The 26,725-nt window shown below is 42.3% G+C and overlaps 1 protein-coding gene across 1 annotated transcript in view; it reads right to left on the reverse strand.

The window, feature by feature from the left end:
* The window catches only part of STARD13 (StAR related lipid transfer domain containing 13), a 180,000-nt gene that overhangs the window by 12,168 nt on the left and 141,107 nt on the right, over window positions 1-26,725 (reverse strand). Inside the window, exons 4-8 of the mRNA XM_077752537.1 lie at window positions 23,560-23,623; window positions 13,327-14,681; window positions 12,045-12,215; window positions 10,729-10,888; window positions 2,920-3,118 (exon numbers count right to left, since the gene is read on the reverse strand). Coding sequence (XP_077608663.1) covers window positions 2,920-3,118; window positions 10,729-10,888; window positions 12,045-12,215; window positions 13,327-14,681; window positions 23,560-23,623 — 1,949 coding nt within the window. The remainder of the gene's footprint in view (window positions 1-2,919; window positions 3,119-10,728; window positions 10,889-12,044; window positions 12,216-13,326; window positions 14,682-23,559; window positions 23,624-26,725) is intronic.

Here is a 26,725-nt window from a genome sequence, read left to right on the forward strand (position 1 = left end):
TGCCCTGAAAAAGGGGAGGAAGAACAGTCCCTCTCTTTGACGCTAGAGTCCATCCATGTTGAATTTCCAGTATCGCTAATGAAAGTCACAGCAGGTAATCCAGTGCCTCACTGAATGTGTTAGCTCCTAACTAACCCCCCATTCGTGGACAGTCCAATATCTCTTGTTCACCACTTCCACATTCATGAGTCACAAGAGCAGTTCTGACTCTTTACCCTTGTGGCAGACACAAACATGGATGCCTACTCAATACCTACTTCCTCCTTCTTTCTCTGTAAGAAAACACACTTTCTGTTCGGGGGCGGGTTGCAATATGCTCAGGGAAGATGGGCCCTTCCCACAGACCTAGGGAATAACCATGCAGGCCGAACCCCCAAATGGTAATCCCAGTTCTCCCTCCAGTGATTGATTTAAGGGAGAAGGTGTAAACAATTTTTGGCCTATGGGATCAAGATAAATGCTAGGACCTTCTATAAATTTATCACTCTGATAAAAAGAGACCTATGCCCAAGGAGAAGCCCTTTTGCTCTCTTCTTGCCTTTGAGTGTGATTTTGGGAAGACACGGTAATTGTAAGTTGTGGTAATCATAATTCTAAGTTGTGACCTTTAGGGGATAACCAAGAGAGACTGACTTCAGGTCTGGCATCTCTGAGCTGTGAAATTAACTGACTCTGAAATTATATAATTCCAGGTTTCTTGTCATGTGTGTGATTATATGATTTCCTTATCATTTGAACTATTTGTTGGATTTCTGGTTCTGTCTTTATAGCCGAGAACATTCTAACTGGTAACTCCTCAACAGCACCCAAGGGTCGGTTCCTCAATGTTTAATGAATCAAGTATAAACTTTTTGCCCTGATATTCAATGCCCTGCCTTGGTATGGCCTCAATCTAATTTTTCAGAGTCACTGCACTGTACAGTTACCACTCACGCCAGCCAGACGAATACCTTGTAATCTCCTGACACGTGCTCATGCTATTTGTATCGCTCAACAAGTGTCCCTTCCATAGCTCAACCTTCAGTTGTGGAACCAAGTCCTATTCCTCATCTCAACCTCCTCAGGTTTTCTTTGTAACCTTATTATGGAATTTCTCCAAACTTGCTGCATGGCAGTTATCTACGATATGTTTCATGTCCCTCAGCTGTAAGATCCTGAAGAGCAGAGAGTAAGCCTTACCCAACCATATCATCTGCGGCGCTCAGCACAGTGCTCTGTGCCTAAGAGGAACTTGGTAAATGTTTGCTCAGCTAAAATAAACCCTGTTTTGATCCAGTTTCTTGCTGGTGAGTCTCAGAAGGGGCCAAAGGGACTTATCTCTTGGAAATAATCTGGCTTTAACCTTAGACTAGTGTCAACCCTAACCCGAGAACTGATTAAATGTAAAGAATCATATACGATAGTTCCAAACCGTGAGGGAGGCTTCACTGGAAAATGGCAGCTTAACCATTTATGGCAGTAAAATCATGAACTCTCTGTGTTTGGGCTCATGCAACATGTACCATTAATTTAACTTAACCTAGTCACCTTGGTAAAATAATATTTATTTAGTGGGTCATCACTTTATCCTGTTTTTACAAGTGGTATTTATTATAATCCTTTTTGGGTTTGCAATATTGTAAGTTCCTTAAACACATTTAGCACAGAATTCTCTATAGCAGGGATCTTCTTCAAATTGGATCAATTCCATGTTGAATCCCAGGTCAGGTATATTTTGCTGAACACTCAGAATCCACAGCCAAATATGTTTTCTTAAAGTATTGGGACTGGACCACTAAAATAATTTATAATCGTAATATTATTGCCTCTAGAATAGAGTCATGTGTTCATTTCTAATATCCCCTCCCCCCTTGCAGCTACCTTCAGAAGGATATGCTTTTTAATAAAAACATTTTTATTCAATGATTATTTCAATTATAGGGGCTTTGCTGAGAATTGTCAATTTAACATCACTTAAAAAATTCCAAATGAAAACATAACTTACTTGAATTAGGCCTAAGCTTGATTTGGTTTGTTTACTTTTCACTAATTAAAATACATTGTATTAAAATACATTTGCTTCTTATTTCTAGTCGTTTGGCTTTGAAGTTCATATATCCCTAGGAAATGCTTATTTATTTATTAATGTTTTATTTATTTCTGAGAGACAGAGAGAGACAGAGTGGGCAGGGGAGGGTCAGAGAAAGAGGGAGACACAGAATCTGAAGCAGGCTCCAGGCTCTGAGCCGGCTGTCAGCACAGAGCCCGACACAGGGCTCGGATTCATGAGCTGTGACATCGTGACCTGAGCCAAAGATGGACGCCCAACTGACTGAGCCACCCAGGTGCCCCGGGGAATGCTTATTTAAAAAAATCAAATATATTTTTAAATGTTATTTATTTTGAGAGGGAAAGCATGAGTAGGGGAGGGGCAGAGACAGGGATAGAGAGAGAATCCCAAGCAGACTCTATGCTGTCAGGACAGAGCCTGACGTGGAGCCAGAACTCATGAATGGAGAGTTCATGACCTGAGTCAAAATCAACAGTGGGACGGTTAGCCCGACTGAGCCACTCAGGCACCTCCAAACTTAAGTAAGTTTATAAAACATTTACATACAAAATAAATTCTATTGTGCCCCCCTTTTCATTTTAAAGTTATTAAAAGTACACTGAAAGTTAGTTTTATATCTTATGCAAAACCTTCCTGAGAAGTAAAACTTTGATGTCAAAAAGTATTTTCAAACCCATAAAGCATGGCCCAGAGATTTCCCTATCAAACTGTGAGCAAAGTTAACTTCTGGAAAGAAGCGTAGAATGATAACTTTCATATATTTCTTTATGGATTTATGTATTACTTGTACAGTGAGCACTCGGTCTGCAGAACGTTTTTTCAGCGGATGCGTGCGCATGAGAGCCCTAGTCTGCGTGGCTTCCACTTACACTGATAGATGTGGAGGAAGGTCTCGCTGAGCTTGTTGGTGAATAGGGGCTCCGGGAGGTCCCGGAAGAACTGTTTTACCATATCCGCCACATCGTACGCAGATTGGTCCTCGTAGCTGACGTTCTCAGGGAAGCTCTCGTTCATCTGACGTAATGCATGGATTCGAGATTTCACGCCCGATTTTCGGAAAAGACCCACCTGCAACAAGTGACAGGTACATGTTAGCGAGGCCGCCTTCACCCCAGTCATTCTCTTCCTAAGGCACGGAACTTGGGAATGACGAGAGGGCATGGACCCAGGACCAGGGTGGGCAGCAATTGCCTCCGAAGTGGTAAAACTGTAAATGACTAGTTTAGTTACTTTGGGCAGCAATTGAATGCTGACTTCCTCTCCCATAAAATGAAGATAAGAATAATACTCCACAGGGTGTTTGTGGAGACTGAGAAAATAGGCATGACTGTCCTTTGTAACCTGCAGTCTTCTAACACATTAGATGCTATCGTGGCATTCATTTAACCACTAAGCAGTGATTAAATACCACCCTATCGCTGGCATACTTACCGTCGCTAGGAGCCATTAGTGAGCAGAGCAGACCAGACAAAATTCCCTGCCCTTTAGTGTTGACACTTTAGTGGGGGTTTGGAGAAAGTTTGGTCAATGCAAGGTTTTGTGGATCTTAGATAAGAAACCATACACGGTGCACCTCTGGGGGAGAAGTTTATAGGGAATATGCTCATGAAATAAAATGCTCATAAGCATGTATTTTGATTTAAGGGTCTTATTTCTTGTCCTTCTTTGGAACCCCTGTAATATTCCCTATGTATGCTTCTTGTGTGATACTTGGCACCCATTACTCTACCTGGTTAGTTATTATGTGCATAAGATGTGGTTCTAGTGAGGATTCCTGGGTGGCATTTTTTTTTTTCACACTTCAAGGCATTGTCTTATGACTTTGTCATCCCTAGGGCTTAGACTCCTCCTCTGTTTGACATATAAATGAAGAAATGGGGCAGTAAGGCACCAAGGAGATAATGCTCCTAGTAGGAATGGTGAGAAGAGCAGAGCCCTAGAAGGAAGGAGATTCCTGCTAGGGTCGGCAGGTTACACTCCAGGCCCCTCGAGAGGGTCTGCACTATGGACTTGCTTCTACCCAAAAATAGGACTGAACTTCTCTGGGACCCCTGGTTTACAGTGAATTCTCATGTCTGCTATTTTTTTAAAATATTCATTTATTTATTTTGAAAGAGAGAGAAAGAGAGTGTGTGCTTGCGTGCGCATGAGTAGGGGAGGGGCAGAGAGAGGGAGCAGGAGAGAAAGGATCCCAAGTAGGCTCTGTGCTGTCAGCGTAGAGCTCAGCACAGGGCTCAATCTCACAGAGTGAGATCGTGGCCGGAGCCGAAATCAAGAGTGAGACGCTTAATGGACTGAACCCCTCAGGTGCCCCAGCATGTCTGCTATATTTAAATGCCTGTAGGGCCTGGAGTTGCTCAAACTGTTGTTCATTCAGCCCTCAGTATCTACTTTTCTTACTCCTGAAAAGCTCACAGGTTGGCTCACTTCCAAAAAGGTGAGCACATTCTGGGTGGTCAGACAGGTAAGCAGCGGCACAGCAGTCAGCCATGGCGCCTCTTCTCTGAGCCTGGGGAATGCACCAGGCCATGCCAGCGGCTGCTCCACGTGCCAAGCCAGCCTTGACCCAAGTTCAGGTGTCTGAGGAAAGCTCTCTTGGTTACTGCTTTAAATGGAGAGCAGTCCTAATTCCTTTAAAGTACAGGGAGAGCAAGGGGAGAAGTCGGAGCAATTAGAGAATACTCAGGCTTTGTATATGTCAGAGGAATGGATCGCAGAGGAAATCATCCACTGCTAGGTTTTGTGGCAAGAAGCACAGAATCTTTAGTCATACTTTTTTTTTTTTTGCATTCCAAGGCTTATCATCCTAATTCTGCAGATTAGGAATATTCAAGCATATTGTCACTTAAAATGTTAATTGCTTTCTTTTTTATTCTTAAAGTTTGGAACGTCTAGAAAATGCAAAACTTTGCCGCACTTAGATTAGATGACTCGTCAAGAACACAAAGGACATTTATCATCCTCTGGCAACTTCTCCAAACTTCATCCGAGCGCATGAGAAGAAAGCACGTACTGTCAAAAGAAAAATTCAAGATGCCAGATGAATGATTACTAAAGTGAGATCTATCCTCAGCCTATTTACATTCTTGACCCCTCTAGTTCTGGAAGGAGGCCCAGGACAGTGCCACGGGGCTGTGCTCCACAGGAGTTCTCAGAATCGGAGTGCCTGGAAGGGGAATTCTGAAGTGTGACTCACAAACGTTTATCCTCCTGTGAGTTGGTATTATTCTGCTTGAGAATTCCTGTTATTTTCTTAGCGGCAGAGAAATATTGATTGGAATCTATCAAAAGAATGAAGCAGATAAGTGTTTGTGTGTAAATTACAGAACATCCACCGAGTCTTGTTGGCTTCATCTCTGGGTTAGCACCGACGCGCATGTACAAACACATCCCAGCAATGTTTTCTCCGTATTGCTCTGTTTCGAAGGTTCTTTCTAGTTTCAGCAAATATTGTTGTTTTAATTATTTTAGACATAAAAATATGTAGCCTCCAGCTGCAGGCTCTCAGCTGCTTGTTCTGACTTAGATCTCACAGGATGTCCAGAGGGCTGTCAGGTATTTATTTGTTCTGCCTCAAACTCTGACAATAACCTTCCTGTCCCACCCTTATCTTCCAGGGATGTGGGAAATATCTGTGGGATCTGTGGATTTTTGTTGGAAGCACAGAAGGAAATTTCTTTCCTAAACTTAATAAGGAAAAGGTGGTCTGAACTTAGACCAGATTCCAGATGTAGTAGCTAAGGAAGGCAGAAGGGAAAGAAACCCCAGTCTTCAACTTCAGCCCCACGCTGATGAAAAAACCAATCCTGGAACCAGCCTACTTCCTGACTTCTTGTTGTGGGAGCTCATGAATTTCCTATTGTGTGAGCCATTTTGGGACTGGCTTCTTCTGTTCCTTGCAGTGGAAAATTCCCAGGACACAGTGACCAGAAGATTCTTCTGATGGTGTAGAGATCCTGAGAATAAGGAAATTCACCTAACTTCATCAGGCAACCATGGCGGGCGGCATAAGTGACTGGCAGTAATCATTTCCTAGAAAAGTTTTTCAAAGCAGTGATGAAATTTGCACTTCTGGTGAAAAAAAAAATTCTTCTTCTGAGTGAAAAACAGAGAACTGAAGAAACCATTTTAAAGCTGTCGCTTCTAAGGGCAGCCTTGTCATCACTGCGGATGGGAGGCTGCCCCAGATCCCTCAGCTTCATTATGAGAAGGATCCAAAGAGTGTGAAATGTCTTTCATTTGCCTCTGTGCCTGTCACTACTGGTAGTCACACGGGGCCCCATGCTTGGTTTAATTCTCTGCTGTCACCGTTTTGAAATTCTTAATAAGTTATGAACAAAGAAGCTCACGTTTTCATTTCACACGAGGCCTTGCAGGCTCGACAGTGGGTCCTGTTCTCATGTGCCACGAAAGCATGGCTCCAACACCCTCTCCGAGATGGGAAGACTAGTGGTCAGCCATGCGCAATTCATTTCATAAGCATCTTGCTTATGATCTCTCATTTTACAGGTAAAAGGTGAGTGGTGAGCATTCCCTGGGTCCGGGTTTACTTTCTTCTCTTTTGTCTTCCACTTAAAAACCCGGCTGTGGAAAAGCAAAGACTAGAAAGGCCCCAGAGTGTCACTCATGTCATCTGAGGTAGACAGCAGGACCGTGATGAATACGCAGCGTGTACAGCACACTTGCACTGAGTAGAAAGTGCCTTCCCAGAATAATTGGGCTTCTAAAACTTACTGTTCCATTAGAACGAGAGGTCGGGCATGAGTGCTACATTAGAATTCAAATTTCATCTAAATAATATTAAATCTCCTACTTGGCATCCTTTTTATGCTAATCCATTCAGTACTTAATGATGTTTATCAGGACTTCCATTTCCTCTTCTTCAGAAATGTGCTCAGCTAATGAAGAAAGGTTGGTTTTATGCAGAAAGAGAAAGCTTCCTAAGTACAGGGTGCGNGGGCGGGTTCTGATTCTGAGCACTGCAGGCTTGGCCTCTCTCTCCCTGCAGTGGCTCCACATTCATCAGGATGGGCATAACCTGTGCTTCTGTGCGCCGCTGATTTAGGGCAGAAATAAAACCTCCAGCAACAAAGCAAGGCTCCTCTCACACACTGCTATGTCTGAATACAAATGGTTCATAATTGAAGGCTGAACTTCCTTATTTCATCTACATCCAGCTGCAAGGGTGAAAATGGATGCACTGTGTTTCATCATATATAAACTGTTCTGTACTTGGGAATGTAGGAGGGGAAATATTGGCAAGGTTTCCGGACCCTTGGGGGCTGTGCTCAACTGTTGGTGATGAATGCTTATGTTTGAGGTGAACATTTAGCATGAGGAAAAGGGGTCTAGATCATGGCAGGAAGCTTCCTTCCGTGGGGTCCAGGGCAAAGCCTCGGGAGAGTCTTGGATGATGGTTCAAGGGGACCATGTGAAGGAAGGCAGCCCAAAGGCCAATCAGTCTGGTTTAGAGAAAGGATGTTCTGGGATTCTCTGGTTTCTGATGATCCAGCGGCTGAGATCTCAAGATCCCGTGCAGATCTAAATCTTTTCAGTTCTAAGGAGGTGCTACTGGCGAAGAAGGAACAGTCTAGAGTGATGCATGTTCCTTCCCTCTTACTCTTGTCCCCTCTTTCTTTACTGATTCGTTCACTTTTATTTGCTTTTGTTTGCTTTTAGAATCTCTAGAATACTCTTTCTTTGGAGTCTGGTTTTAATTTTCCATTGTGTTTGTCTGGTTTTCCCTTGTTCCCTTGTTATCGGCACCTTCCTTCTTCGCAGGGATCAGAGGGGGGGCCTCTGTGTGATTTCCACACTCTGTGATGGCGAAGGGGAGGGACGTACCAGGTGGGGAAGCCCTGCAGGTGTGGAGCGCTTCATGGGGTCTTAACTGCCTCTGGTGAAAGTCTCATTGACATCTTACAGATTCTTTCTTTTGACTGATACAAGAGACGGTTGCCTCATTTTGGTTACATTTAGAATCAGTATTCATGTCCTCGAAATCAGTCTTTTTCTCACAATGCTTTGCCAGCACACTGTTTTCTCAGTAAGGCACTCTTCCAGATTTAAAACACAGTTAGAGGCTTGATTTCAAGACTGGGAATAAGCCAGTGAGCCAGAATTGAGGAGATTTTGGTGTCCACCATCTTTCTCTTGATTTGTATGACTTTTCCTTCAGACAGGCGACTGGACCCAATAACAGTGGTCTTACTGGTACCATCCGTGATTCAGAATCTACAGGGGTCCTGACTGGTTGCCAGTCTACACTAAAGGAGTGAGTAGAACAGTGGTAGTACAATTCATTTACTCCCATCCACTCTGCTCAAGAAAGAATTCAAGGTGACTTAGAATGATCTCTAAAATGTACAAGATACAATTAAATTAAAGATAAAAGGTAAGAAAGAAAATATGAGCAAAGGAAAAAGATGAAAAGGGCAACTGAAGCCAGAAATGAGGTTGATGTAAAAAATTCATGCCAAATATTTACATATATTTACTACAGCAGAATACACATTTGGATCCAATCATTTTAGCAGCTAATATAGAGAGGAAAACATACCCAGTTGTTTTTAATATTAAAAAACCAGACTTGTTGTCCAAAAGAAACACAATGCTCTCAGGTGTTGGGGCCAGAGAAAGATTCTTCCGTTATCACAGAAAGGCCACTACCTCATGTAATAATCAACGGTATCAACAAACTCTGGACAGTGCGTTCATCAATGAGTTGTTCAGGGCCATTTCTCAAACTGTCCCATGATGCTGGAGATGGTATCACCCCAAATCTACTGGGACAAGCAATTCTAACAGGTGGCAGGACTCTGGACTCTGGACGTAGCTTTTCAAGCAAGTGTTGGCTCCGCCATTGCCACCTGGGGGACAACCCACCCAGGGTGGGTACGGCATTAAATGCCATGGTGAATCTGAAGCACTCAGTGCAATGCCGAGGACATGATGGGCACTTAAGAAATGTTACTATTATTGAGCTAATTGCATAGATGGATTGCATTTGCTTTAGGTATTCCTGAACAAACACTGCTTTCCCTTAATAGAGCTTTTGCTTGAGAAGCGTTCACTGGCCATGCATTAGAATGTTTAGAACAAAATATTTTTTGTTCCTGGGAAAAGGCAGAGCCAAAGACTCTAAGGGAATTAGCCAGGAGGAGGGATGGGTCTTGTAAACCCTTAGAAAAAACGAGAAGCTTGGAAAAACATGTGTCTGAATAAAAGGTTACCCTTCACAAAATACAATCTTGGGTTTCATAGATGACCTACCTTTGATTGGTGGGCAGTTTTGGTAAAAACTCTAAAAATTAAAAAAAACCCACTCATGCTTAAGTAACTGGATTCATTGGTCTGCTCTATTCAGATGTTATTCAGAGTCAGTTGATGCTGGTGCATCTGCTAAGCACCTTAGTTATATATAGAAAAGTGGTCTGTTGCCCTTCTTTCTGAGAAATAATAGGGAAGCTATTCAAGCTATTTCTCAAAACAAAATAGTCTTCACCACAACAGTAATAGCAACCACTCCTGCCCTCCACTATGCCATTGACATAAACGGGGGGAAATATGTACTTGTATATTCTCGAAATTAGAAGTGGGAAGGCAAAAAGGGGACCATGCATTCAGTTCAACCAAAGATGGCATCATATGAAGAAGTTACTCCTGTTGTAATAGCTTCGTTGGTATCTGATTCATCAAGAGACCATCCTGATTCTAAGTGTGATCTTAGTTTTGGGGTAGATACAAGCATCAGTAGCCAGGATCTGTGAGTTTATGTAGCTCTGTTCATTCCTGGTCACTGAGCCCAAGGTAAATCATTAAAAGGTGCAAATAAGCTTAGGTGGGCATGGATTATTCACATGGTATTAAAGGATGTGAGACAAAAAAACCACTGTAGAGTAGTTGCCTGAAAATACGCCCACTACTCAAAGGTGCAGTTTATCAAGTGGGAAAATGGCTCTTTGGAGGGGCAGAATGTCTAAGAAACCAATGGGTGTTAATTTGAAGGAGGAGCCAAGGCTTGGCCTAGTAAATTACAGAATGGAATGCACTCTGGATCCAATGACAGGCCACCATTATGGTGGTCCCCAAACAGTTCTGGAGACAGAAAACCATCTTTGAATATTTTAGGTAGCATTTTAATCAACTCTACAAGATGAGGGGATATTTGACTTAGCTGACATTGTTTTCATCATTTACTTGCACATTTTAAAAGGATATAAATAAATCTATCTTTGGTTTAAGTTTTCCTGGTCATGGTGCTGTTTTAAAAAAAAAAAGAGAATTAATAAAAGGAGAGAGAGAAACCTAATTCTTTTCTCAAAAGATAATAAACCAGGGATGCAAGAATGCTGTGCAAACAATGGTGGCAGTGGGGCAAAAATCAAAAAGGAAATGCAGTGTAAAGTGTAACTCCCGGTGTCTGGGGAATACAAATTTGCCAGCCCAGGTACAAGCTATTATCATGAATTTTTACTCAGGACCTCATTCAAGTTGCCAGAGAGGAAATACCTTCAAATAGCTTGACAAGGATGTAACTCGGTCAAATTAAATGCTGACATATAAAGATCACAATGCCTTTTCTTTTTGGTGAGGCACATCTTATCTGATACTGGAGGGATTGGACTTGGTCGGGCATTCCATAAATCCGGGTCTGTGTTTGTGATGTACAACCATACCTGATCGAGGCAGTTGCTACGCAGGTATCTGAGTGCTTGCTGAATACTCTGAGGCAGGGGCTGTCCCGTTCTCTGCACGTGAACTATGAGGGGAACACCAAAGACAGTCTTGTCTTTGTAATCAGGAACTTTCATCCTCTTCATGAACTTTGGAACTGACCTAGAATTCACAGAAACCAGGTCACGCGAGCCTCTTGGGGCAGCCTGTGAGGAGAGGCTGTGAAAGCAAGCAAGAGGGAAGCCAAGCTTTTGTTGGAACAACCAACAGGCACAAGGGGAATCCAACATCTCTCCCTTAACGAATCACATCACATGGAAGGACTGTGTGCGCCTCTTGCCTATGTTAGGCCTCTAACTATCAAACAGCAGGATTTATGTTAGCGGGGTGGATTTGTGGCTCTGCTTTCAAGTCAAGTGGACAAACTTCCAGTTTAACTGTGACTGACATGCCTCTCCAGTGATAAACACTTGTCCTCAGTAAGGCAGAAGGAAAGAAATTTGAAAACTACGAGAATAAGAAATTGAGTTGGGCTTGGGGGTCAAAGGAGGGGAGAGAAGATGAAGCAATTCTTGGCTACATTACTTTTCTAGAACTGGTTGAACTTTTTAAAGAAAATTTTGATGCAAGCATATATTGATTGGACTATGCAATTTATAACTTCCTAGAATGTTTTTATAAAGGCACTTTTGATTCTTCACTCTACGTAATATATAACATAGGACGATTAATGACATTTGGTATTTTTTTCAAATCCACCAACCCACCTAAAATAGGGACTTATTCAGATTTCAACATGCGCTTTTGCCAATTCCTTATTGCAAAGGTTTACTGCATATTCTTGTTTTTATTTGCTAGTGAAGGAAACACAGAAATGTCGTTGGAGAATTAAATGCTCTTTGAATGAATCAATGCTCTAAGTGTTGAGCTCTACCCTTCGCCAGAAGGTACAAGTGACAGCTGTTTCTCTGCAAACTGCCAGAATTATTTTATGGCCAGTTTATTTTTAATTCCTCTGTTCACTATTAAGCACCCTTTGCTTGTCTTTTTTTCCTTCTTGGAGCCAGTGACAGCTATCCCTGGAAACTAACAAGAGAGCTACAGATAGAGCCACGCTTCCCGCAGGCTACATCACATCCACGCTGCAGCAGCGCGGGAGGCAGACAGTGAGGCAGAGCTCTGGCATTATTTTCAGGAGGTCGGCAGAGAAGGCCATGAATGGCTTCTTTAGAAACCAGAACTTAAGCACTGAAGCTTTGGCAACGGGGTTCTTAGTTCTAGAACAAAAGATCCCCTCCTAAGTGACCATGCTACGCACCACGTCCAGCCGTGTTTATTGGACATGGAGTACTTCTCCATGATGGCCGTGAGGCGAAGCAGTGAGAAGCGCTGGAGCAGGTTCAGCTGGCCGGCCGTCTGGTTGCTGATGTGGGGCGCCGTGGACGGCTGAGGCTGGTGCGAGAGCTGGAAGCTGTTCCATCGGAGTCGCCTTTACCAGAAAGACCGTCAGAGAAGCCAGTCACAAAGTGGACATGTTATTGGAAAACACAGGATGTTACTAACTTTTAAGTAGCTAATCAAAATAGTTTCTGAGCCAAGACAATCACAAGGCAAATGGAACAGAAGACGCCAATGTACAGAATAAACATAAGAAACTATTTTTTTCAAGTCTGATAATGGAAAAGGTCATTCTCTGTTTTGTTGGGAGGTTTTAAATCAGTGATATATTTTATTTGTTTGTTTATTCCTACATTTGTTCCCAAAGTGTTGAAAGTGGCTGAGACGGTGACGTGTAAGTGTGTGTTGGGAGAGAGACAGAGACACAGACAGAGAGCTCGAGTTGGAAAGTGAGATGTGGAATGTTCCGGAACTGTAGAACATTTCGCACTGCCATCCTGTCTGCATTCTAACTCTCCTTCGCTGTGGAGATGGAACCTGGAGGTGGCAGGCACAGACGGAGAAACAGAAGTGACGACACAGCAGCGGACCCCAAGACACATGTCTGTCTCAACCAGAGCCCAGCCACACATCCAGTATTACTGTTTCTACTGCTTAAGCTCTTCCGGGGCCATTTTTCAAGGGTGCTTCTGAAATGGTGTTTGTAAAACGGCTTTTATGTGCTCTGTAATGGGCAGTTTTTTAAGCCAAAATAAACTCGTGAAGTATGCATCCTTGTGTCTTAGAAATTTCTCACAGGATTAAAAAAAAATGTTTAAAATTTGAGGTGGAGCCGTTTGAACTCATACTGCAGCAAGGTCACAGGAAGCACCTGGGAACAGGCACTGGGCCTCCCTTAGCAGTGATTCCTGATGGTGCCTAGCATAACGTCTTGCACGTACACTCATAACTTTTTTTTTTAATAAAACTAAGATTGAATTAAAGGATAAACACTCAGAGAAACGAACGTGAGTTGACACGGATTCAATCACCATAATATGTGTCACAAAAGACATACTTCTGTTCAAATAATTCCTAACCACATTTATCACCTCAAACGGGGTCAGGCACTCAGTATGTGCTCTTTAAACGTTTGTTAAATAAACAGACCATAATTATTATGAAATGGATTGAAAATCATTTCAGGAAATCATGCCACCAACCTGTTTGGCCTGGTCAGAGAGGCCCCTACACCAGAATCCCTCCTTTCTCTGACCCCGGTGGCCTCCGAGTCATTCAGAGATGTCCCATCTCTGTCGACATCACTGGGTGTTGTCCGACCTTCGGAGACTGAGTTGCCTTCGAAGTCCAAGGTGATCTGATTCGGAGATGGAAAGGGGCATAATCCAGATTCTCCAACCAACGCATCGTGTGCTTGCAGCTCAGGCAGGACATTCTTTGACCAGTCATCCACTACCTCCTGGAGCCCATTGACGTGGTGCAAAATGTCATCTAAATGAGGGAAGAGGTCATCCTTCTCTAAGTCCAAAAGGTCTCCTGTGCTGGCGTACAAATGGGAGCCTGGGACGTTGTCATAGATGCTGACTCTACTTGCTCTGTGGCAGGACGCCATGAGCCCAGGCTCTCTGGCACCAGGGCCCTGCTGTCTGCCCAGGGAGATGCTACCGGTCCTCCAGTTAACCCCGTTGCTACCGTCTGTTGGCGAGAGGCTCTCAATAGAGAGTGCCTTGGGGAACGTTCCTGGTTTGTGGTCCTTGGGAATATGCACTACCAAGTTCTCCTGGGAATGAAACTCATGTGTGTGGTTTTGGTCGCCTGGGTCCCGCAGTGCTGTCCCGGCCAGCACGTCCAGGTCTTCCAAGTACATGCCCCCGCGCTTGTGTGCGCCCTGGCACTTCCGTTCCTTGGGGCCGGGAGTGCCCACCCCGCTACTGCTGTTTAAGGACTGGCTGCTTTCCCCGCTCCACTTGCTGGAGCTCAGGAGCCCTTTGGTGCAGGCAGCGGGGGGCGGGCTCTGGAGATCTCCATTGGGTATCGGGATGCACTGCATGGCCTTGAAGGCCTCTGGCTCCTGTTGCAGCACCGGCCCGCTGATCACCAAGCCCCCGGTCCGCCCCGGCCCCTTATGCCTTCCGTGCGCTCCCTTCCCTCGGAGTGTTTCCATACGTTTCAAAAATGATTTGGCTCTGGCCCTGGTGGGCTTCTCATTCTTTGGGTGCAGGGGGTAGCTGAGAACGTCTTTGGGGGACTGAGGGAGGCCGCTGCTCACGAACGTGGCATCCAGCATGACTGGGCTGTCGGGGCAGGACTGGCCGGAGCAGGCNTCACTCCCTCCGCTGCTCTCACTGTGGATGGAGCAGACCTCGGGCTCACTCAGGTCTGTGAGGACACTTTCACTGCTGGTGGTGTTTCTCATCCTAATGTCTCCCGATGACCCATTTCTGTCTCCGCCGGGGAACAGTGTGTGCAGGTCGTCCACGCGAGACCACCGGCGGCTGGTTCTTTGGAAAGTCCATTTGTTGCTGATGCAGAGATCTTCCTCATCGGAGTCGTCACCCTGAAAAACATTAAAGATGATGCTCGCTTCCAGGAAGCGTGGATGCAGTGGGAAACTGGGTGAGCACAGAGGAGCGGTACCCCCCGTCTTTTCCCTCCCTTCCACGCGTGCCCTCTGGCTGTCCCACTGTTCTTCCGCCATCTTTCATTGTCCCCTACACCCTCCTCCTCCCTTGTGCCTACAGGATCTCTCAATCTGCCGAGCTTTCTTCCTTTTAATTTTCATACAAGTTCTGAGTCCTTCCTTCCTAAGAAATTGTCTTTGACTGATTACGAAGAGGTGTAATTACCATCTGACTAGACATCTAAATATAAAACACCTGCAGTTCTCTTTTTCAGAAACTTAATCCTGCCATCAAAGGCAATGGATTCTTTCCTGAAAACTCTTCACTGAGCCCCAGGATGATATTTCCAGTTTCCCTCTTCTTCTTCTTTTTTTTTTTTAAATTTTTAAAATGTTTTTATTTCTTTTTGAGAGAGAGAGAGAGAGAGAGAGAGAGAGAATGAGCAGGGGAGGGGCAGAGAGACAGGGAGACACAGAATCTGAAGCAGGATCCAGGCTCTGAGCTGTAGGCACAAAGCCCAGTGTGGGGCTTGAACTCGTGAACTGTTAGATCATGACCTGAGCTGATGTTGGATGCTTAACCGACCGAGACACTCAGGTACCCCTCCAGCCTCCCTCTTCTGAACCTCAGAGTCCATCTATGTCAAAACGGACACTCCTTACCTTAGTCTCCCAAACCTGATTCTTACTGTGTATTCCCTGCACAAACTGACAGCAAAATTATCCACTGAATTGCTCTAAGTAGAAACTTGGGAGCCATTCTAGAGATCACCAGTTGAGGAGAGTTCAATTCGGCCCACTCTGCTTGGCCAGCCTTCTTGTTTTTAATCATCTCTGAATCTAAGTGCCTTTTGGCAGGACATGCATCTCCAGGCGGCTGAGGCCCCAATGCTCGGCCCTGACTCACACTCTGCACCTCACACACTTCTTTTTCCTGTCTGAGTGCTGCCTGAGTAGGAATCCCCTGAGAGATGACTGTTTGGGTTCCTTGAGGCCAGAGGTGTCCTCAGTTATCGTTGCTAACACTTGTGGCCCAGGACAGACCTGGACCTAGGGCAAAAAGCAATAATTTCCCTCCAAGATGAATGGATTCATCAGCTTCTTCCCTCTCCTCATCCTGCTTATTACCAAGACCCAACTCTGAAATGGCTTTCAAATCTGTCCCCTCATTCATATCTTCCCTCTCACTCCCTTTGTGTAGGCCCCTGGCACCTCTGTCTGGGTCTGTTACAGTAAAGGTCTGGCTAGAATCCTTATCTCCAGCGTCTTCCCCATCCAAACAGCTTTCTACACTGTAATCCAAATATGATCGTGTAATTTTCCAGCTTCAAAGCCTTCAGCTTTCCTTGGCCTTCCTAGAAGTCTTTAGCGTGGCATTCAAAGCCCTTTCAACCTGCCTGCAGTGTACTGTTCTTGCCTCATTTCAGTTGTGGCTCCCAGTTTCCCTGCTCCCTGGCCTCTCTGCTCCAAGGCAATGACTTGGACCTCCTATAGCATTTGGATTAGATCTGTGTTGTGGCACTTCTTCCAATGATAACTTAAGTTCATGCTACTCACATCCACTCTCAGTTGTTAGAGGTAAGCTCATTAAGAGAAGGGCTTGTGTTTCTGTGTCTTATTCATATTTATAACCTCCCCAATGTCAAGCGCACAGTAATTGCCCAATACTGTTGTGTTATTTGAATTAAATTTATTCTACTTTGGCATCTGGTTCTAAGACTTGGTTCCAAATTCTAGTAGTGCCAGGTAAGAGTTTAGGTGATTGTTTGCAAATTGCTTCTTCTCTCCAAAGTTTCTATCAACTCATGAAATGGTACTAAAACCATGTTCTGCCTCATGGGTTTGCTGAGGGAGTTAAATGAAATAATGCATTTAGTAGGCCCTCATTGAGGAGTATTTGTTATTTTCCAGTGTCTACTAAATTGCTTATCTATTTGTTGTCTATCTAAGAAAATTGCTTACCTATCTTTTTACGTATCTAATGTCTACTTACTCCCCCTTAATTTTGTGATATATTCTCTTTTCAAGAAGAAGTAAATAGATGCTCAGCTGATAAATACTATCATCTCCCCATTTTCATTTATTTCTTGAAAATCTAGATTCACATGGGTTGGACTAAGTGACAAATTTGAACATTCATGTACAGTGGTTACATTCATGTACAGTGGACGGTGGAAGAAAGTAAAAAACTAAAATGCTAATGGAGAATTCCATACCTTTGGGATCACAGTGGGAAATTAGCTTTGAGTTTAAAAAAGGTTATATCAAGCTTTGTCAAAAGAGTTTAAAAAAGTGTACATGTAGAAAAAAAGGAAAGGGTCTCAGATGATGAATCAAAGCTATACATTCTTTATAGCATTTTAGATTTCTCTCTTCCTGTGATTGATACAGTAAGACATGACATTGGAGGGCCATTTACATATCAGGCACCATAATAGGTTGAAGGGTGACTTACTGAATTTTCAGATCACATTTCAGGAAGCTGGTAAAAAGAAGCTGATATTAAGTTAGCATTCTGAAAAAGCCCTTTCAGCAAACACCTTTTGAGAAGGCAAAGGAAGGATATATTTTTACAGAAAATGTAGATATTTTAAATAGAAACTACGATATTTAGTGTGGGCTCCAACGAGCTCTCTCAAGTTAGCCCAAACTTGGTTACTGATGCTAGCAAACCACATACTAGTTGGATAAGGATTCCTTTATTTTGGTCAGGAAGAGATGCCAAGCTGGGTACTGTGGACTGGGAATGGAAGGCTTGCGCCCGTCTGCTAGACTCTAAGAGCTTATTGTATCAGCTTTGGGGAACAGGAAGGTATTTACAACCCAACCAAGCCATGTGAAAAAGTGGTAAACTCCTGGGAAAAAAAGGCCAAGAGTTCAGGGGAATTTTGCAGTATTTAGATCTTTCGAACCAAAACAAACAAATGAAAACCAAAGCCAAAAACCAAACAAAACAAAGAAAAAAGAAAAACACCCATTCTCCTTTAGCATCCTGTGCATATGATTATCAGAGTATGTCCCAAAGGGCAGTGACATGATTCTGTCTGTTTTTTCCACCAGGCAGAATCTTTCAACTTACTGACAGTGACATACAGTAAGAAACTTCCCATCACAGCTTAAGGCACACATATGTTACAACAAACAAACATACAAACAGATAAATAAACAAGCTCATGCTATAAATATTATCCTTGTTTTTACTCTGATATTTTATAATCTAGTTTAATCTGTTTCTTTTTTTTTTCAGTATTGTCTGTTACCCACCAAATTCATTTCACAACCCACCAATGTGTCATAATTGACAGTATGAAAAACACACTGCACTATAGTTTAAGTTTTTTTTTTTTTTTTAAACACTCAGGGCTCAGCAGACTTAACATGCATACAACTGACTCTCTAGTATTGTGGAAGTGTACTGATGAAAAGATATTGAGATCTCCTCTGTTTGATAATTTTTTGAGACTAAAAACAAATAGCTTGATTCTTTAGAAATGTGAAATGGAAATCTCTAGGAGTCAGATATATTTATGAGAAAAAGACACACCAGACAAACCTTAATCTCCCTCTCAATGGTTTAGTAGACAATAGAAATAGAGACACAGAGTGTCTGGATTTTAGCAAAAGAAGTGACACAAGGTTCTCACGATATTGTTGTGGCCAAGATGGCTCACTGTGTTGGATGCTATAGAGAGTTTTGTTGGTAACTGGTTGAGTGGCTCATACCAAAGTGTGGTCAAAAGGCTGAATGCAACTAAGGGAGAGTTGTCTGGAGGATGTCTCAAACTTATGTTCATTTTAAGAGTAACTTGAATGAGCCAGGAGAACTCATATTTTTAAAATATGAATATGGCACAAGGTAACTCACTAAGTGATCTTGACCAAGGTACCCTTTTTGAGAGTCAATTTCTCAGCTGTAAATGGGAATAATAATAATATACATCCAGGATGATTTGTCAGCATCGTCAAAGGAGATTATACGTGAAAATGCCACATAAACCTTAAAGTGCAACATAAAGCTAATTATTGTTGTTAGAGACCGGTGATATTGAGATGTATAAAGATCTTAACAGAGCTGAACAATGGCCTCTTAATAAGATAAGATTTCAAAACTGAAAATAAATAAATAAATAAAAACCAAACAAACCAAAAAAACGCCAAGTCACTCACCACAGACAGTTTGAGAAACTTTGAGATTGAGCAGAGGTCAGAAAACTTTCTGTAAAGGGTCAGATAGTAAATATTATAGGTTTCTGGACCATGCAATCTCTGTCACACCTGGTCAACTCTGCTGTTAACAGCCAGAAGAATGAGTCTGCTAATACAACTTTCACTTTTTTTTTTTTTTTTTGCAAAAACAGGAGTGGTGGTTTCCCAACCCCCAGTCTAGAGGATTGAGAGCTGAAGGGCTGCTGTATGAAAAGAGCGAAATATATACTTGGTACTTCTGCAGAGAAAAGAGCCAGAATCCAATGGGCAAGTTTACATCAAATCAGCCTTTGGTTTATTATATGGAAGACTTCCAGTAATTAGAAAGCAAATAAATTGCCTTGCAGTGCAGTGAACTCATCATGGCTAGATGCTTACAGGCAGAGGCTGAGTGAACTATGAGCAACACTCTCAGAAGTAAATCCTGTAATGGATGAGAGCCTGGAGGAGATGATGGCATATGCCTTCCAACTCAAAGATCTATGGTTCTAGGATATCCACCTGCAATTATCTTCCATGTAAGAGTGTAAAACTCTCCAGTCAAGTGAATGCTGGAATAGGATGTAACTGTTTTCTCTTTTGGCTCTGCTGTTTGGAACTACTGGGAAGTGTCTAACTTGGTGGGAGAGACTGGGGTGTGTGTGAAAAGTAGAGGGGGTGGAAGGGAGAGGGGACCAGGCCCCTGGGCAACAGCTGCAGCTGCTTTGAAATGCTGATATCATCCAGGCCAGGAGATGCTGGCTGCAAGGTGGCAATTAGTCATGGTTTCTGTGCTGCTTTCCACCTTTGGTTATGATTCAGAGAGCTTTTATTAAAACTATAACTTTAACCAGAACCATTTGAAGCCACTCTTTCTCTCTTGGGAAATTTCAGGGAAGAGCCTTGTGAGTGCCTGTGCCCGTCTCTTTCCTCATGTAACAGACAGCCTTGCTGGAGTCTTCGGTCTCAACTTTAACTTTGAATGGAAATCATACCACATAAACACTAACAAATGGGGGATTTTAAGGTCATCGTGAAGCAAGTGTGAATTTTGTAGTTGATGAAGAAGAAATAGTTTTTCTGAGAACAAGTAGCTCTGTGTGTGCCTTGGAGTTTTTAATGTAGATGAAGTGCTGATATTTGTTTTTTTCTAAAAAACTGGGAACATTCTTAGCTGAAATTATATATTCCTCAGAGACAAATGCCAACCAGACATTGCAAAAGAAAGGTTTTTAAAAAATTATTATTGTGTTTTTATTTTAATGGCATTCGGCCAGACCCTTACTTGGGAAACAGGAGCCCACACAGGCGCACAGCTGTAAGAGGCAGCTAATCCACAGAAAGTTAGATGCGTATCTCCCATTCGAGTGAACTGGAGCTGAGTTGCGGGGGGCACCTGTTCAGAAGCTGGAATGTACCATGTGCAGGGCCGCAGAGATAGGAGCCTGAAGCCAGAGGCAGGCAACGGCTGGTGCCCTCAGGGTCTCCAGAAATGCCTCCTGCCTGGGTTTTAGTAAGTGTCTCGGCGACACGTGTGGCCAAGACTGAGAATACTCTTCTCTACCCGACTCTCAACAGGGAAGGTTACCTTGAATCTCTGAAAAACCACTTTTCTCTTCCACCAAGAGAGAATTTTGCGGTGCTATCTTGAGAGGCGGAGGCAGGTGTGATTTCATTTTTCCTGGCGCTTTACAAGTAGCATTTGTGGTCCAAGAAAAGTGCGTGCCTAACTAATATGAATGAGGCCTCACGGTCCTCATCTATTTGTGGGCTTGTTTTTCTTTCTTGGGTGACCCCACCAAACTCTTCAGAATTACAAAAAAAAATCCAGTGAGAAGAAAATGCAAAGCAGAGCAAAGAGATTCGCTGTGAGAGACTCAGAGATCCATTTCAATGAGGACATTAAATAAATCATGGACTTCTGTACAGATGGCAAGAAACATCCCTCTTCTAAAAACAACAATAAAAATATAATTGTATGTGTTGCGGAGGAAACTCTTCCAGGCCTCAGGCCAAGTGCCAGAAGCCCCTTCAGGCTCCAGCACATTTCTGAATTTTTTGTGTTATATTTTTAAAAAGTTTTTAAATGTTTATTTATTTTTGAGAGAGACAGAGATAGAGCATGAGCAGGGGAGGGGCAGAGAGAGGGAGACACAGAATCTGAAGCAGGCTCCAGGCTCTGAGTTGTCATCATAGAGCCGCACGCGGGGCTCGAACTCACGAACAGCAAGATTATGACCTGAGCCTAAGTCAGATGCTTAACCGACTGAGCCACCAGGCTCACCCACCCTTTGTGTTATTTTTGTAAAGTTTTTAGAAAATGTTTATTTACTTATTTTGAGGGAGATTCGGGGCTCGAACTCATGAACTGTGAGGCCATGACCTGAGCTGAAATGAAGAGTCAGATGCTTAACCAACTGAGCCACCCAGGCGCCCCTGTGAATTCTTTGAAAGGTGAGAGGGGGCAGTTTGGTGCCAGAATATCTGGGGTCAGACCCTGCTATTTCTGCATGACTTGGAGCAAGTTACTCCCTCTGCATCTGTGATGTGGAGCCACAGTGAGGGGTAGCGCCTGGCACGCAGTGTGCTCTGTGTGGGGGTTTGATGCCCACACAGATGCTAGATGAGCACATGTAGCCCTTCCACTCGTCCAAAGGGAGAAAGAAAGACTGGGGCTACGGACAGTTAGGCGATTTGGAGATGACATTCTACAGAATGAATCATGTCTGGGCCTCTGCAGGTGAGAGATAAGGATTATATTTTTATTTCTTAGATTGCCTAAAATGAGGACATACCTAGAGGAAATGCTGCTGATCTTCTTTTTCTTCCAAATAAACTAATTCCAAAGTTGACTGCAACGTCACATGGTGCTTTTCTCAAGTTTCATTTTCTATGTTTGATCACTTGGCCTAGGCCGAGTCTGTATTTATTTTTTGTATTTATTTATTTAGTTAGTTAGTTTTTTGGTGCAATAAAATAAAGGATGAGCCTATGACTTGTGGAGCGGGCAGATCACAGGAATGGACACCCCCACACAGGGTCTCCTGTGTAACTGCTTAGACTACAGCCCCAGATGCTGGTCATTATTGCGACTCACAAGGTGGTTAAGACCACATGTTGAAATTATTTATTTGAAAATTCAGGCCATGTCTTCTCAATTTACACAGTGAAAAGCCATATTTTATTCGAGTGCATGCATTTGTGAGGCCTCTAGCTAAGCAGCGGCTGTAGGGGCGAGGGCCACTATATGTAACGTGAGGAATGAATTAAGAATGTCAGAATACTGCAATGACCGATTTACCGGGGAGCTTTTGTGAAGGTAACACACAAACAGCCTAACAAATGTTATTTGGGCTGATCTCACATGTGGGTTTTTGAAAAGCTGGTGATAGGGTGAGAATCCAATCACTGACTGCACTTGGTTGAAAACAAATCATGTCATCAGTTTTTGTCTTTTGTAATACACTGCAGCTATACAGATCTGTCTAGGAAGCCGTATGGCCCAGCCATGCTTTAGACACACAGGCGTGGCTGTGTTAGGTTTAATAAGAACCGTGTGTTACAACCAAAACAACATCTGATGCTCATGCTTCAAATAGTGTGTATGCTTTTCAAGGGGTCTATTCAGCCAGACAGCTGTTGGGACATTTATTCCCACATTTTTAATTTGTCTTCGGCCTAGACAAATTGCTCATATTTTAATATTTCTCTGGATATTGTTTTTCACCATTTTACCTCATTAGCTTAAATCTTTGGTTTATAACTCAAAACCCCCAATTGTTTTTAAGGCGAGGTCAACCGAAATTCATTTGCTTTTTTTTTTTTCCTTTGGGTGCTATTTTAGAACAGAAATTCAAGTTCAAGTTATTTTTAATGATTAGGTTGCTTAAAATCCATTGGATTTAATGATTTCTCTGTGTAGACCAGGATAGAGAGCACTTTCTTTTGACTCAAAGATGTTTTCTCTGCTTCTTCAAAATATATTGTGGCTTGACTTGTTACATATCGGAGATGTGAAATGAAAAAAAAGTAGTCAACGATCTTAATTTTGAATTTCCCAAGAGGATCAATTCACTGAGAGAGAGAGAGGTCTTTCAGCGACAGTGGTTATTAGGAGCCTTGATTTTGGAGTTAGGCATGCCTGAGTTCGAAGCTCTGTTCTCCCACTAGCTTAAAGATCATGAGCAAATGACAACCCATTCAAGTTTTATTTCCTTTGTCTAGAACACAGAGAACCCTACCTCAATGGATTCAATGAGATCACAGATGGCAAGTGCATAACATAGCTCTTAGAAAACAGTAAGTGCTTAATAAAGTATCCACTGTACGGAGTGGATACTTATGACTAAAGAAACTTCTAAAAGATGACCACAGAGAAGGCATTTTAGATCTTAAAGCAAAACCCTTTGATCAAAACAAAAGCAAAGTGAAATGGTGAAACAAATAGACCTCAGCCTGGATTTATAATGGAACTTATTTTTGATGGTTATGATGAGCTGGGATATTTGGAGAATAAACATAGATGGTCAGGGATTTCAGAATTTTGTTTGGGTTCCTACTGTTTTTAATCTATGAATGCAAACTTCTTTTGTTAATGTAGCCATGATCTCAGTAAGGTGTAGACACCTACCTTTTTTCTTTGGAAGTTCACATCAAGTTTCATTGAGGCACACTTGTTCAATGTATGGAGTCGTCTAAAAAGAAGCAAAAACGTGGTGATTGCTACCACTAATAAACCTAAATTTTCTTTTCAGATTGATAATTCTCATTTATTTCCAATGACGTTGAAAGTGCAGAAACAAGAAGTTATGTCCCAACAAAGTACTGTACCCACTCAAGGTATGCTATACAAGCGTTCTTGTTGGCTCTCCAGCCTTCAGAATTGAGAGAACTCTGCCATGAAGCCTTCCAGGCCCTGCATTCTCTGATCTAAACCCAGTCTTTTCCTGGCTTCCCTTTCCTTTCCTGGAATGCATGAACAGTCATCTTAGCCTTGCTTTCACCAGCTCCTCCATTCATTTGCCATCTCAATCACGCTGGTCGCCAAATTCAGATCAGTCCTCTCCCCTTCTCTTGGGCTGTTAGGTGTAAATGGTAGAATAACTCAGTGTTGCATTATAGATGCTAAATTATATATTATATATTATAATTAAATGGTGTCCCCACCAAAACTCATGTATGTTGAAACCCTAACTCCCAAAGTGATTGTATAATTATAAGAATTAATTGAGGTTAAATGAGGTCGCAGTACCTTGATCCAACAGAATTCGTTCCTTATAAGGAGAGACACCAGAGAGCTTGCACTCTCTCAATCTGCTGTGTGAGAACACAGTGAGAAGGTGGCCGTCTGCTAGTCTGAAAGAGTGTGCTTCCTAAAGACCAAGCCCTGCTGGCACCTTGATCTTGGACTTTCCAGCCTCCAGAACTGTGAGAAAATAAATGTCTGTTGTTTAAGACACGCAGTCTGTGGTACTTTGTTATGGCAGCCCATGCTGACGAATAAATACATTTTGATTTTCATCCTCAGCTGGGCTCTCAAAATTGCTACTCAGCATTCCCTTCATTTTTTCGTCTGGTTGGCTCCCAATCTCGGATTGTGAAAAGTATCCCAGTCCCACAACAGAGGCCTTACCCACTGCTGCCAGTGAGAAAATATAGCTGAATATAAGCTACTAGATACAAATTCTTTTAATAATCCTTTCCTTCATCATAAAAAAAAATGATGTTCCTACTCTTTTTCAAAGGTAATCCTTTCATCTTGTTTTTTATTTCAACATCTACCACTTCATCTGGGACCATGGTACCTCATTTATTCCCTTATCTCAGCAAATTCTCTCAACTGCTTTCTTCTCTTTAAGCTTATCCCTGTTTTGAACAAATTGATTAACCAATTAGTTAGCTACCTAAATAAACTAAATAATCACACAAACTACCAATTTCCCCCTCAATCCTAATCTTTCCATCAAGCAACTATACTAACCTACCCCAAAATTCCCTTCCCTGCACTACTCAATCGGCTGAGAACAGTCTCAATTTCCTTAATTTACTCTTCAATCCATTACAATGTAATTTCCTGAAATGCTCTTGCAAATACCTTTACTATTTTTCTTTTCTGATTATGCTTAAAAATCATAGTTATTGAATGCACATGGTGTAAAGAGTCAAACATTACCCCTTGTGTCCTTTTCCATTTATGCCTCATTGGAGGCAACTCTTTCACCTGTTTATTTTGCTGGTGTTTATCTCTAACAACATGTTTATGCTGTTACTTCTTGATTTTTTAGTACAAATCATTATTTATAGACTTTATTCTATGCATGATGAAGATTTAATTTTTTTAAAGATGATTTTTTAATTTTTATTTATTTTTTTAATGTTTTATTTATTTCTGAGAGAGAGAGACACACACACACACAGCATGAGCAGGGGAGAGGCAGAGAGAGAGAGAGAGACACACACAGAATCTGAAACAGGCTCCAGGCTCTGAGCTAGCTGTCAGCACAGAGCCCGATGCGGAGCTCGAACCCACAAACTGTGAGATCATGACCTGAGCCAAAGTCCGAGGCTTAACCGACTGAGCCACCCAGGCGCCCTATGGATTTAATTTTTTAATATCTATTCCCATCTCTCGCCTACCCTGCATTGATACACTTTATCTTTTATAATTATAGTTATATCATAATTTCAGTTTTTTGATAGATCAGGATTCAGTGTTTATTATATTTATTATTGACCATATAAATGTTGTTCACATGTATATCATACTCTGATTACTTTGTCTTCCATTCTCAACTTTTCACTATCCCAGGAGTTAATAAGCATCTTATTTATTTGTTTTTTTTAGTTTTCAATGTATTTATCCCTAAATTCAAACTCAAATACTTCCTCAGCTATCTAACTCCCTAAGTGTGTTAATCTATTAATTTAATTTCCTTGGTGACGTCTCTCTCAGGGCCATCTTCCCTGTTCTATTTGGGGTTTGCTGCCTTATTTTTATTTTATTTTATTTTATTATCATGGACTGATCAGATTTCTCAGCACTCAGATTCTCAGATTCCTCTTGAGAGTGTTTTCTAATATGCTGAAGCTGAGTTACAAAAGAGGCCTAAGAACCTCAATATTTAGAACATAAATATCACTGTCTCTAAAGCTCCCATTTTCAATTGAGTGTCTCACCTTCAACTATGTCTGGTGTCCCCCAGCCTAGGGGACTTCTGTTTTAGCCTTTCTAGGCAATAAACTTCCAGTTTTGTGTTGATGGTAGGGAAGAAAAGTCACCTAGATACAAATTGGGGAGTAAATCTAGGGCTCTACCTACTTTAAAATAGAATTTCAAGCAACCCTCTTCTTTTTAGCCTCCATTAAATGTCAATTCCCATTTTTGAGCTTTTTAGGATTACTGTAGTACAGACTGAGATTATGACTTACTTCACTGACCGCTTAGTTTTTATTTCCTGGGCTTGCCAAGTTCTCTCCTACATTATTTCTGTTTCTCTGCTTTGAAAATTTTGTAGTTGAGGTGTCTCTTTCTGTAAGGACATCTGCTTTTGTAAAGGAACGCCTCTCTAAATCAGTGGGAATTTACAAAGCAAGAAAATTCAGGTGTTCAGTCTATCTTTTGTATTCTCACTGCGCTGGCTTTAAATCTTCAGCTCAATGAGTTTTGGCAATTTTAACTACCCGCAAACAAGGTAAAGAACATTTTTGCACATAGGAAAGTTCTCTTCTGCTCCTTTACCATCAATTCTCATCATCACATCCCTTCCTATTCCCTCAGGGCATCCTCTTTCTGATTT

Source organism: Crocuta crocuta, unplaced genomic scaffold, assembly GCF_008692635.1.
Source record: "Crocuta crocuta isolate KB4526 unplaced genomic scaffold, BGI_CrCroc_1.0 scaffold190, whole genome shotgun sequence".
NCBI lineage: Eukaryota > Metazoa > Chordata > Mammalia > Carnivora > Hyaenidae > Crocuta > Crocuta crocuta.